This window comes from Anguilla anguilla, chromosome 8 (genome assembly GCF_013347855.1).
Source record: "Anguilla anguilla isolate fAngAng1 chromosome 8, fAngAng1.pri, whole genome shotgun sequence".
NCBI classification, from domain to species: domain Eukaryota; kingdom Metazoa; phylum Chordata; class Actinopteri; order Anguilliformes; family Anguillidae; genus Anguilla; species Anguilla anguilla.
In genome coordinates, this window is record NC_049208.1 from 932568 (window position 1) to 945067 (window position 12500).

At 47.0% G+C, this 12500-nt stretch overlaps 1 protein-coding gene across 2 annotated transcripts in view; it reads left to right on the forward strand.

Annotated features, from left to right (window-relative positions):
• Positions 1–12500, forward strand: part of pde1cb (phosphodiesterase 1C, calmodulin-dependent b) — a 63548-nt gene that overhangs the window by 18315 nt on the left and 32733 nt on the right. For both annotated transcript variants that reach the window (XM_035427978.1, XM_035427977.1), the window contains exon 2: positions 3198–3369. In XM_035427978.1, the coding sequence (XP_035283869.1) occupies positions 3198–3369 (172 nt within the window). The remainder of the gene's footprint in view (positions 1–3197; positions 3370–12500) is intronic.

Sequence of the window (12500 nt, forward strand, 5' to 3'; positions counted from 1 at the left end):
TCTTTTGATAAGCTCATGAGCTACAGCTACTGGCTGCTGTATCTTGGGTGTAATGTACTGTAGGACTGAACCAAAGCCATGTGCAGCTGGAACATTAGGCCCAAATAATTGGTTTGGAAGGGGAACGCCTCTCTTTTTGGTATCAGTAGATTTGACCCACATTGTAATATGACATCATTGCCTGTAATGTGGGCCTCTCCAATGGGTACCCCAAAGGGGGTATGGGTGACCCCCCTGGGGTTGTATTTAAAAATATGATGACTGCAGTAGCATAATGCTGCACTCGTTTCCCTTAAAAATGACCAGCAAGGAATGAAATTGGACTATAAGAAACACACACGCACGCGTACACACACACACACACACAAGTATACATGCATACACACACACACCGACACAGACACAGTGAGTGGAGGTGTGTATGCTGGTCACGGGGTTGGAGAAGCCGTTTAAAGAGCAGAACAGCTTCATCTGCTGTCTCTCCCCATGTCTGGGGAGTCCTTGCGGTCCCCATGGCAACCAGGACAGGAAGCTGTCTGTGAGATTCTGGGATGCCGGGCGTCTGCAGATCCTGTGCACCTGTTACAGGGGCATCTGCTGAGGAGCTGTGGACTCTCCACTGAGCACTCATACTCCCAATTAGAGGAGCAGCCAATGGGAGTGGAGAGAGAGGGGATGGGAGTGAAACAGTTCATTTAAACTGAGAAAGAGAGAGAGAGCTAGCAAGAGAGAGGGAATGAGTGAAGCAGTCTTTAAACAGAGAGAGAGAGAGGAGGAGGAGACGAAGAGAAAGAGTGGAATAGCAAGAGAGAGGGCAGAGAGAGATAGTGAGAGAGTCATAAAGAGAGACCATGATCCCTAATACTACTGCTAATAATAATATAAAAATAAATGAATTTTCATGCGTGTATTTAAGCTTAGTGTTACCTGTAACGTTATTGCGAATGTCTCATGTTCAATAGTTACAGTAAATAAAACGATTTGTGCTCCTGCAGAAACTCAGTTAAAGAGTGTGCATTATTGATGCTTTTTTTCTTTTCTCCTAGCACCAGTTTTCACAAAAGTTTTCCAAGTGTGCAAACCTTATCTTCTTTTCAAGTTCGTATTCATTCGATAAATGAATACAGGATGCTCAAATGTCTTAAATGGAAATATTTGCTTTCTGTATTCACATAAAGCAATAAAAAACTGACTGGTGAAAGAAGGAAAGAGCCCAGATTAGGTGGTAGAAAGGAGTTTTTCCACTCAGAGAGAGGAGTGGGGTTTTATTCTGAAAGCAAGTTTAAAGCGTGGGAAAATGTTTACCCTGAAAGAGAGATGAGAATTGGAATGCAGTTTTACTCTGGGTGGGTTACTGAGTGAGTCAGTGAGTTAGATGGTAAGCTAGTTAGTCAGTGTAATGAGTGAAATAAGGAGTTAGTAAGTCTTTGATGTATGTGTGAGTAAGAATGATTCAGTTGAATGGAGGAGCAGGGTTGGGCAGCTCTGCTCTAGCTGTTGAATGAGGTGTGCTTTGTTAGGGTTGGAGTGGAAACCTACAGGATGGTAGATCCCCAGGAACAGGGTTTGGCAGGTCTGTTTGAAAGAGACGGCGGGTGAGTCCGGGAATACTTCAGCCTGAGAAGAAGTCGGGTTTCTCCGATGCGTTCCGACTGACGGAATACACGAAGTTAAATAAAACGCACGGACGAAAATAGAGAGCGCAGATCGCCATGCTGCGGCGAGATTGGAGTCTCCGCACTGGAACTGGGATGCGGGGCGTCGGGTGTGAAAACACGGGCATTTCTGATAATGAAGCGCCAAACCCCGACAGAACGCGAGCTGAACGCAGCGGTGTTGAGCGGCTGCTGGGAGACCCGCGGTGCGTAATTACTGTGCTGTCTCTGAACGCACTGCTTCTGACACTCTGCTGATTGCTTTTCCTCCTTCCATGTCCGTCGGTCTGCGGTGAATGACATTCGATCTTCAAGCTTAATCTTCTATAGTGCCTTTCGCAAACAGACTGCTGTAATGATGCTTCAATGTGGGCTTAATAGAAAAACAACCCAGAAGAAGCATATACATGTGTGTGCACACACACACATACACACACACACACACACACACACATACACACACATACACACACACACATACACACACAGACACACACACACACACACACACGTACACACACACACACATGCACGTACACACGCACACCCAGACACACATACACACACACACACACACACATGTATACACGCACACCCAGACACACACACACACACATGTACATACACACACACACACACACACACACACTCCTCTTTTCCCATTGGAGAGTGGCTGAGCCAGTCACCACCTCATCTTGTTCACTGTTTCCTCACATAGAAAAGCTCTCCTGTGCATTGGGCTGGAACACCTGCTTTTCCTGTTCTCTCCTGTGCTAGAGAGCGTACCTGCTGGCCTCAGGTAGGCTGCTAATGAAGGGCTCTAATGTCAGGAAGTGAGACTGGGGACCCAACCAAGAAGAAGTAAGACACAAACAGGCAGATTTGCGTGAAACTGAACTGGAGATGATTGGGGGGAAAAGAATGTGAAAGCAAAAAATGCGCTCTGGTTCAGCCTCAATCAAACGAAGTGAGAAAAACGAGCTTGTGGTGCTCCAGGCCCAGGGTTCAAGAACTCTGCTCTGGACCGTTTGCTGCATTAATTCTGTATGACCACTAGAGGGCAGCAACACTCAGTTCATTCATTTCTTCTGACCCACATAGACAGACACTCAAAGATTTCATGGCCAAATCACTACTTTTTGTGTCCAAAATGTGATCCAGGGTCAGTTTAATTGCCCCTTATCCTGAACTAAACCTTCATTTTCAAATACCTGAAATGCTTTGACAAGTAACTGACTCCAAATATTGATGATAAAGACAGTCAGTAAATCTACAGGAAGTTTTCTGGTGTCTTAATTGTGCCTAAAAGGTTCAAGTACTTTCAAATAATTAATTTTACAGGTCTGCTGATAAGAGTTAAAACTTCATCCAGTGAGGTTAATACAGAGACAGAGATCAATATCTGCACAGTTAATAGAGTATCTGTAACGATTAAGGGCTGCTGGGATGAATATCTGTGCAGTAATTAGAGTATCTTTGATGATTAACGACTGCAGGGATGAATATCTGTGCAGTGAATAGAGTATCTGCTCTTTGCTCCAGGCTCCAAATCCCCGAATGCCGTGTGGAACGCCCTCACGGCCGGCACTGGGGGGCGGGACCGGCAGAAGGAGAAGCCTGAGATTCCCGAGGACCCGCGGACCCCGGAGGAGGTGCTGGCGGAGGAGCCGCCCTCCGCGGACGGGCCCGAGGCACCCATGAAAGCCGCCATCAGGTTTGGCCGCCCGCCCGCCCGCCCGCCTGTCTGTCTGTCTGTCCACCCGTCTGTCTGTCTCTCTGTCCACCCGTCTGTCTCTCTGTCCACCCGTCTGTCTGTCTCTCTGTCTGTCAGTCTGTCTGTCTCTCTGTCTGTCCGTCTGTCTGTCTCTCTGTCTGTCCGTCTGTCCGTCTGTCTGTCCGTATGTCAGACCTAAACCGCTGAAGCTGTGTGTGCTGCATGGCTGCTGAGGCAGCGTCCCCTGATTGGCTATCTGTCTGATTGTGCCGAGCAGTGATTGGACAGACAGAGAGGCTATTAACATACTCCTCCTGAGGTCCTCTTATCTCCGGAGTGGCAGTTTACTTTCAGAGGATGTGCGTGCGCCTATCTTACAGTGTGTTTATCAGTATCTCCCTCTGTGTGTGTGCGTGTGTGTTTGTGTATTTGTTTGAGTGTGTGTGTGTATTTATGTCTGTGTGTGTATATTTATATTTGAGTGTCTGTGTGTGTATTTGTATTTGAGTATCTGTGTGTGCGTGTGTGTGTGTGTGTGTGTGTGTGTGTGTGTGTGTGTGACCAGAGACGGAGAGAGGGAGCAGTGTATGTAAGCAGATTTTCCCTCGTTGATAAGATGTTACATCACCAGAAATGTGGGATTATTTCCGTGCAGTGACAGCCTGGAAAAAGCAGACCGTGCAGGAAGAGAGTTTCATTTTTCCCACTTCTATCTTTTAATCTGTCCATGGCAGGATAATCCCCCCCCCCCCCCCCCCCGGACTACTGCCCCGTGTGATCATTACCCTGGCAGAGTGATTCTGGAATAAACAGAATCACCCCCTCTGCTCAGATCTACCCCTCAGTGGATGAACATCGCTGTGTTTATATCAGGAAGTGACTCGTAATGTGAGAACCGGATGCACCACTTTTTTATCCAGAGACAATACTGGTTTAATGGGCTTATTTCTCAATGATCTTCATTGCAAGTTTCAAATAATCTTTATTGCCAGTTTTTAATATCAGCCCAAACAGCAACAATCTGGAAAGAATAGTAGTAATAATGTAAATTATTATTAAAACATAAGAGCTATCATTTGGTAGTGGTGGAGGTAGAGTTTCTTGACACTGCAAAGCACTGTAAAGCTGTAAAGTAATGCAGTATATAATAATAATAATAATAATAATAATAATTCCAGTGCTTTGGCCTCACTGGAATATGGCAGAGATGGTTTAAAGAAATAAATTAAATTCACCTTTATGAAATTATTTTTGTTTAGTTTTGGGATGTTGCTTTAATGCCACATTCAAATTAGAAAAATCTTACCTACCTCAGATAATCCTCACGTTAGGAGAATGTTACACACCTCAGATAATCCTAATGTAGGAGAATGTTTCCTATCTCAGATAATCCTAACTTCAGGAGAATCCCCTGGATTTTCAGTCTCTCTGCTTGTCTTTTATACATACCCCAGTGACTGGTTTATAATGCTCCTTCAGTACAGGAGACAGCCTCCCCCCCCCCCCCCCCCCCCCCAATCTCTCTGTCTCATATACAGGCACTTGTGTTGCCAAAACAGAGCTTACATGTACACTATGGATTATAGATTGTGGATTATAAATGTAAAAACATGCCCTACTTCTGCTGCAATCTGGATGACAGCAAGTGATGTTAGGGGTGTGTGTGTGTGTGTGTTTCTGTGTGAGAATGTGTGTGTTTGTATGTGTGCGTGTGTGTTTGTGTGTGCGTGTGTATGTATGTGTGTGTGTGATTCCTTGTAATTTACTGGTGCACTGGAGCCTGCCACTCAGACACACACACATAAACACAAATGCGCGCACACGCGCAGGTCCCCAAGAGAGCCTGCCACTCAGACACACACACATAAACACAAATGCGCGCACACGCGCAGGTCCCCAAGAGAGCCTGCCACTCAGACACACACACACAAACACAAATGCGCGCACACGCGCAGGTCCCCAAGAGAGCCTGCCACTCAGACACACACACACAAACACAAATGCGCGCACACGCGCAGGTCCCCGAGAGAGATTGAATCTGTGTGTGCTTTGATGATGTTTGGGAAAGTCATGTTTGTGTTTGATAAGGTCTCCTGTAGCACACTGTGAACAGGGTCATCCTCCAGGGGCCTGATAAGATGTGCTCTCTCCTTTATAATGTGCTTATTACTAAAAAACAAACAGGCAGGAGAGGAGTCGCAGGCCTGGGGGGGGGGGGGGGGGGGGAGGGGGGAGGTGGGAGGGGGGGGGAGTAGCTTCACTCAGCCACCGTGTTATAAATGCTAATAGGGGATCAATACAATGCCGGCCTGCCAGAGACATCCGAACAAACTGAACCAAAGCCATGTTTTGATCTTAGTTCTTCTAATTAATGCATAATAACAGGCTGATACACTATGCATGCTGGCTCATAACTGAATACCAAGGAGGGAATGTATCCATTACAGTAACTTTAGAACACAAAACTCTTGTTAGTGCTGCGACATCCCATAGAAGTACTTAACTCTGAAATTCTGTTAACCCTCCTGTTATGTTGCGGGTCAAATTGACCCTTTTTAAAGTTTGAAAATCTAGGAAAAATACTTAAAATTATTTTTTCAGTATGAAACTTCTTCTACTGGCCTTAATTAGTGTAATCAACATTCTAAATGAAAATAGTTCATTTCATGTATTTGCAAAACCCCCCTGTATGTTTATATCACCCAGGAACATTTTAGCTGTACCTAAAAAATGAACAGAACAGGAGGGTTAAATCAGAAAGACTAATCTACCCCTGACAGTGCTGACTAACAACCCTGAACAGTGAGGAGTCAGTGACTCAGCGGGTCAGTGACTCAGTGACTCAGTGGGTCAGCGACTCAGCGAGTCATTGAATCAGCGACTCAGTGACTCCGCGACTCAGCGGGTCAGTGACTCAGTGGGTCAGCGACTCAGTGACTCAGCAACTCAGCGGGTCAGTGACTCAGCGGGTCAGTGATTCAGTGACTCAGCAGGTCAGTGACTCAGTGACTCAGCGGGTCGGTGACTCAGTGGGTCAGCGACTCAGTGAGTCAGTGACTCAGCGGGTCAGCCAGCCCCCCAGTATGAGATGCTCAATGTTCTTGGCCCTTAGGGCCTGGAAAAGCTGTGCAGGTTGCTCTGAAGACCTGAAATGTAAATGAGAGTTCACTTTCATTTCCATCTATTCCTCTGTCCACTCAGTGAAATGGTCAGTGGACATACACATTTACATTTCAGGCAGAGTCTGTAAGAGATGGTTTAGCACTGAATATTTCACTGTGCAGCCTCTCATAGGAGCGGGCCTGTGAACAACGTCTAATCTTGCACGCGTGTTTTACGGGAGATTTTAAATCCTCGCTGAGTCGGGGCACGGGAAGATGGCGGCACTCGCGCAAGTCGCCGAGGAGATCCCAGCCCTCTTATCTCTGCGGGAGAGAAAGAAAAGAGAAAGAAAAGCAGATTTCTGTTCTACAAGCCTGCTGCACCGGCAGTAGCCTGTGAAGAAAGCCGTTTTGTCCTTGGGGATGCAAAAGGTGTCGTTCCTGAGAGGGATTAGAGCCCGGCTCGTCACGGCTGACCGAGTCCACGTTTAACCCCGTAACAAAAAACACGTTTCAAGACTCCCAGTGCTTTCAATGCACATCTCTACATGCTTTAGAGACGTGCTAATGGCTCCTGACTGCAGCTTTCTGTGCGCCTGTAAGAAACAGGGATCACCGCTCCTGTACAGACCTGTGGCCCTGTCCTACAGGCACTCTGTACAGACCTGTGGTCCTGTCCTAAGGGCGCTCTGTACAGACCTGTGGTCCTGTCCTACAGGCACTCTGTACAGACCTGTGGTCCTGTCCTACAGGCACTCTGTACAGACCTGTGGTCCTGTCCTAAGGGCGCTCTGTACAGACCTGTGGTCCTATCCTAAGGGCGCTCTGTACAGACCTGTGGTCCTGTCCTAAGGGCGCTCTGTACAGACCTGTGGCCCTGTCCTAAGGGCACTCTGTACAGACCTGTGGTCCTGTTCTAAGGGCTCTCTGTACAGACCTGTGGTCCTGTCCTAAGGGCAGTCTGTACAGACCTGTGGCCCTGTCCTAAGGGCTCTCTGTACAGACCTGTGGCCCTGTCCTAAGGGTGCTCTGTACAGACCTGTGGTCCTGTCCTAAGGGCAGTCTGTACAGACCTGTGGTCCTGTCCTAAGGGCACTCTGTACAGGACAGGAGTCTTGCTCATTCTTACTGTTATTACTGCAGTCCCTAACGCTGAGCAGAACAGAGCCCAGAGCCATTGTCATCTGCAGTCAGGAGGTTTGGTGGTTCTGAGTGCCTGCATGAGTGCGAGTGTGAGTGTGTGTGTGTGTGTGTGTGTGTGTGTGTGTGTGTGTGTGTGTGATTCCTTGTAATTTCCTGGTCCACTGGAGCCTGCCACTCAGACAGTTGAAACACAGCAGGAGAGGAGAAGGGCAGACAGGCTTATCGCAGCTGTGGCAAATACAAGCTGGCCTCACTCCAGACGGGAATGCTTTTGTGAATCCTCAACACCAACCCCCCCCCACCCCCGTCCCGTCTCCTCCCACAGTCCCTCCTTCCCGTCCCAAAATGTGGACCGCTGACGGTTACCCCTGTACCAGCACTCTATAGCTTCTTCCTGTTGGGCAGGGTCTTTGAGTACTTGCAGGCCAAACATCTTCCATGAACAGCACTGTTTATTACATTACAGGCATTTGGCAGATGCTCTTATCTATGTTTATAAAACAGAGAGGCTGTATTGTATATGAGTGTAACACAGGTAGAAGCCATGTAAGAGTATACATGCTTACCTTTACTTACTGTGGTTAGTAGTGGGAGGCACGATGACACTGTGTCGATGCAGAAGTGGATATAAGTCGTTTTTGAAGTGTCTGAATAGTAGCTTTACTGAGCCACACGCTATGGCCGGTTGTATTTAACCCCCAGGCCTACAGTTGAACATCCCTGCCCATTGGATGAACTGAAGTGTCACTCTGGGACATCCCTGCCCATTGGATGAACTGAAGTGTCACTCTGGGACATCCCTGCCCATTGGAGAGCCCGGTGTGTTGCTCTGGGTCTGGTGTTCAGGGGTGTGTGACAGCAGTAGCCTATTATAGGGCCTTCAATTTACTAAGAGCTTCTGAACCAAGAAGGTCCAACTTGGGTTAGCAGTCTGAGACCAGAGAACTGGCGAAACGTCACATATCTCCGAATATGAGACATTTCTGACCCCAAGTGTTGCTACCATTTGAGACTGTAGCGGTCCAATTGTTCTTTTTTTGATTCCCTAAGACAGGATAGAGTACATGTTTGCTGTGTGGTGTGCGGTCTCGCATGGTGTCTGTACGGTGCAGGTAACAGCAGGGTACGAGATGTCCATTTTGAGTCGGTGTTTTGCTATTTTTATTTTGTTTTGTTGGGGTTAATGGAATTTGTGCAGAAGGGGGGAGGGGGGTGGAGTGTGAGAGACGGGCAGGGGGGTGTGGGAGACGGGCCATTTAGTCACGGACTGGCAGTGTCACCTTCACCGCACACAGACGGTGTGGATCAAGGTGATGGTGATGGGGGGGGGGGGGGGGGGGGGTTATCAGATGATGGAGAGAGAGAATGACGGAGGATAGGGGAAGCAGAGAGAGAAGGGGTGGGGGAGGGAGTGATGGATGTGTCAGATAAACATTGTGTGTTGACGAGAGGTTTGCGTGTGTAGTGCTTCAGCTTAACCCCTCCCCCCCATTCTCCGGGATATCGTATGTCATTAAAACTGGATATATATATTTATATATATATATATATATATATATATATTAGCCCGTGTATGAACCGCATTACTGGTTTTATCCAGCTGCTACACTGGGGGGAGTTTCGAGTCCTATCGGCAGGTCACTTGGGTTAAAAAAAATTTATTCACACTTTCCAGATTTAAAAAAGTCACCCAAAGTAATACTGAGTATACAGAATTATGTAGAAACTTCTTTGAGTCGTGATTATTTTTACGATAATGTGTCCTCTCGTGCGGAAACACTTTGCGCTGACCGCATCTCCTCTCAGTTCTGACTGAGCGACAGCTTCATTCAGCTCTGAAAGCAGGCTGAATTAGGGAAGATCTTGTTTCCCATTTTCCATTCGGGAACATCTTGCCTGCGCCTTCATCTTGCCGACTGTCTCACAAAGGAAGCAGTTCAAAGAGACTGGGAGATGGAGGACGCGTTGTTAGCCTGTGTGTTGCTTGTTTCCTGGGACAGGCTGCCCCATTCTGGGCCTGTGTGTCAGACCCCCCCCCACGCTGCGGCTGTGACAGGCTCTTCTGGTTTCTGTCTGCAGAGCCTTCAGGAGCATGGGGTCCAGCTGGGCGCTGCTCCTGTGGAAACGGACTCAGAGCGAGTTCTCTCCCAAGGCTGCCCCCCCCCCCCCACTTCCTTTCACTCATTTCATTGTTTGTTTGTTTCCGCTTCTTTATTTAAAAATCAGTGATCTCACCGCTACATTAGCATGTCTGTTCACGTTGCGAAGGTTTTGAACAGCGACGCGCCACGGCAACGGCACGAGAATTCCGTCGCTAAGTGCCGATCCAGCACTGCACTCTGGGAAGAGCTTCAGGGTGAATTAACTGGCATGGCAATGCCCTCATCGCCCTTGTGGACTTTATAATAAAATTTTGTTAATTTTCCTCTTTTTGTTTGTCTGTTTTTGTCCTGTGCTATTGCCTCCCTGGTCAGTCCTGCCATGGTGGTAACTGGCCCATTCTTAGCTGGCTGTCCCTGGTTTTATTTTGGAATTTCTCCATGGTTACAAGGATTATTTTTGGCCTTGAGAACCTATATTTGGATACAAACATTCTGCTACCATTTCTGGCTGGGGCAGGGTCTATAATCCCAACCTAATGCCCCCCCCAGAGACAGCCTATCACCCTGCTCGCTCCTGTGCAGACGCTTTGAGGGGGGGGGGGGGGGGGCAGGGGGCCAGGTGGAGCAGGCTATCTCCCTGCTCATCAGCCCCTGTTTGAAGCCCCCGTCTGCAGCCTGAGAGCCAGGATTGGCCCCCGGGGCAGATGAAAGTGGCCTTATCCTCATACCAGCATCAGATAATTAAAATGGGCTTTCAGACTGAGCCACTGCCAGGAGGCATCCCATCATCTCAAAAGAAGAGCGAGAGAGAGGGAGAGGGACGGAGAGAGAGAGAGAAAGAGAGAGAGAGAGGGAGGGGGGGAGAGAGATAGGGATGGAGAGAGGGGGATGGAGAGAGAGGGGTGAGAGAGAGAGGGGTAACCCCATCTCAGAGAACAGAAGATACAGCAATCCATTTAGGATGTATTAAATATATTGGATAGTTTATTATATGTAATGCATTTTAGTGTCAGTAAATTTGACATCTGTTGCATCATTTCTAGCTATTTCTATAATTGCCTGTGCATTTTTCAAGTGTTGTGACATCTTTTCTAATCTTGATGGTTTACTTCAGCGCATTGCAGTGTATTCAGGTGCAGAGCGGGGTCTCTGACTGTGTGAGTGAGTCTGTTTGCCGTCTTGTTTTGTTTAAGATGCCGCTTGCAGGCGAACTCCGGTGTTCTGTAATCAGACGGCAGCCCTTCATTTTCTTTCCTCGACAGACGGAAATGAAAAGCCCCCAGCGAGCGCGCTGTGCTCCGTGTCTGTTCTGGTGCTGTGAGGGCCTCACACCCAGTATAACTGAGAATATCGCAGAACTCCTGGTTTGCACCAGAAGTATAATTAAATGCCTCATTTTACAAACGCTAATTAGGCCACTGGTCAAATGCTAATATCGTTTTCATTTTTTATGAATTCTTTGTAATATTCATTAGATGGAAAATCAACAGATGAATTAAACGATTTACATAATTAAGCAAATATCTGAAAGATGAGAGAATTCAGCCGTGAGACCCAGGGGTAGAGTAAAATCATCATATGCTCCCTGCTGTCAGTATTTTTTATTGTTTTTTTGTGGTCTGGCTAAGTGCTGCTGTTGAAAGTAAAATGTAATATTACTGTTGCACTCCGCACCTGAGCTCCCTCTGCACCCACTATTTGTGTTGAACTGCAGCTGAAGAATACAGTGAGTTTAGGTGTTTAGTTACTGGATGCAGTGAGTTTGGGTGTTTAGTTGCTGAATTCAGTGAGTTTGGGTGTTTAGATGCTGAATGCAGTGAGTTTGAGTGTTTAGTTACTGGATGCAGTGAGTTTGGGTGTTTAGTTGCTGAATTCAGTGAGTTTGGGTGTTTAGATGCTGAATGCAGTGAGTTTGAGTGTTTAGTTACTGGATGCAGTGAGTTTGGGTGTTTAGTTGCTGAATTCAGTGAGTTTGGGTGTTTAGATGCTGAATGCAGTGAGTTTGAGTGTTTAATTTTTGGATGCAGTGAAGTTCATGCACTGGAGCTCAGCTGAAATGCATTGCATTGATTGAAATTGATTTTATGAGTTGCGAGCTGTGAGCTGTGCGGTGATCTCTTTAAGGTTATTGATTTTTTTTTTCTTTCCGAGATTAAAAACACAAAGCATTGACAGGACTGAATAGCAGTGATTGAAGATGTTGTCTTCTTCAGTAGTCGACTATCTATGACGACCAAGTATGTAAAAAGTAAATTAAATCGCCCTGCAAAGGAGAACCTGCTAAACCAATAATATCTATTACTTTTGAAATGACAAACGAAAGGAAACGTTAGTAAAAATCGAATGCTGCTGCATCACTCCAAGAGAGCATTTGTTTATTTTGGAGTTTTGAGTTTTTTTTTTCTCCAGGCACAAGACAGAGAAAGATAAGCCGCTGAAAGGCTGTCGCTCTGTTTTAATTTCTTTTGTATTTTTAAGTTTGATGTTTTAGCCTGGAGCCTGTGAGGGGGGAGGGTGAAGGTGCTCGTTTACCTTATCTCATGTAGGTGTGGGGGCGCGCTCTCTCTCTCTCTCTCCCCCTCTCTCTCTCCCTCCCTCTCCCTCTCCCTCTCTCTCTCTCTCTCTCTGTCCCCCCCTCTCTCTCTCTCTCTCTCTCTCTCTCTCTCCATGTGGCAGATGACGGCCCGTGATAACGCTTGTGATAATGCAGCACTGTTTGCAGTTTATAAAATGCTCTTCCTACCTTGAACGCAGCCTCGAAGCAACTCTTGATCAGGCTGAAAAT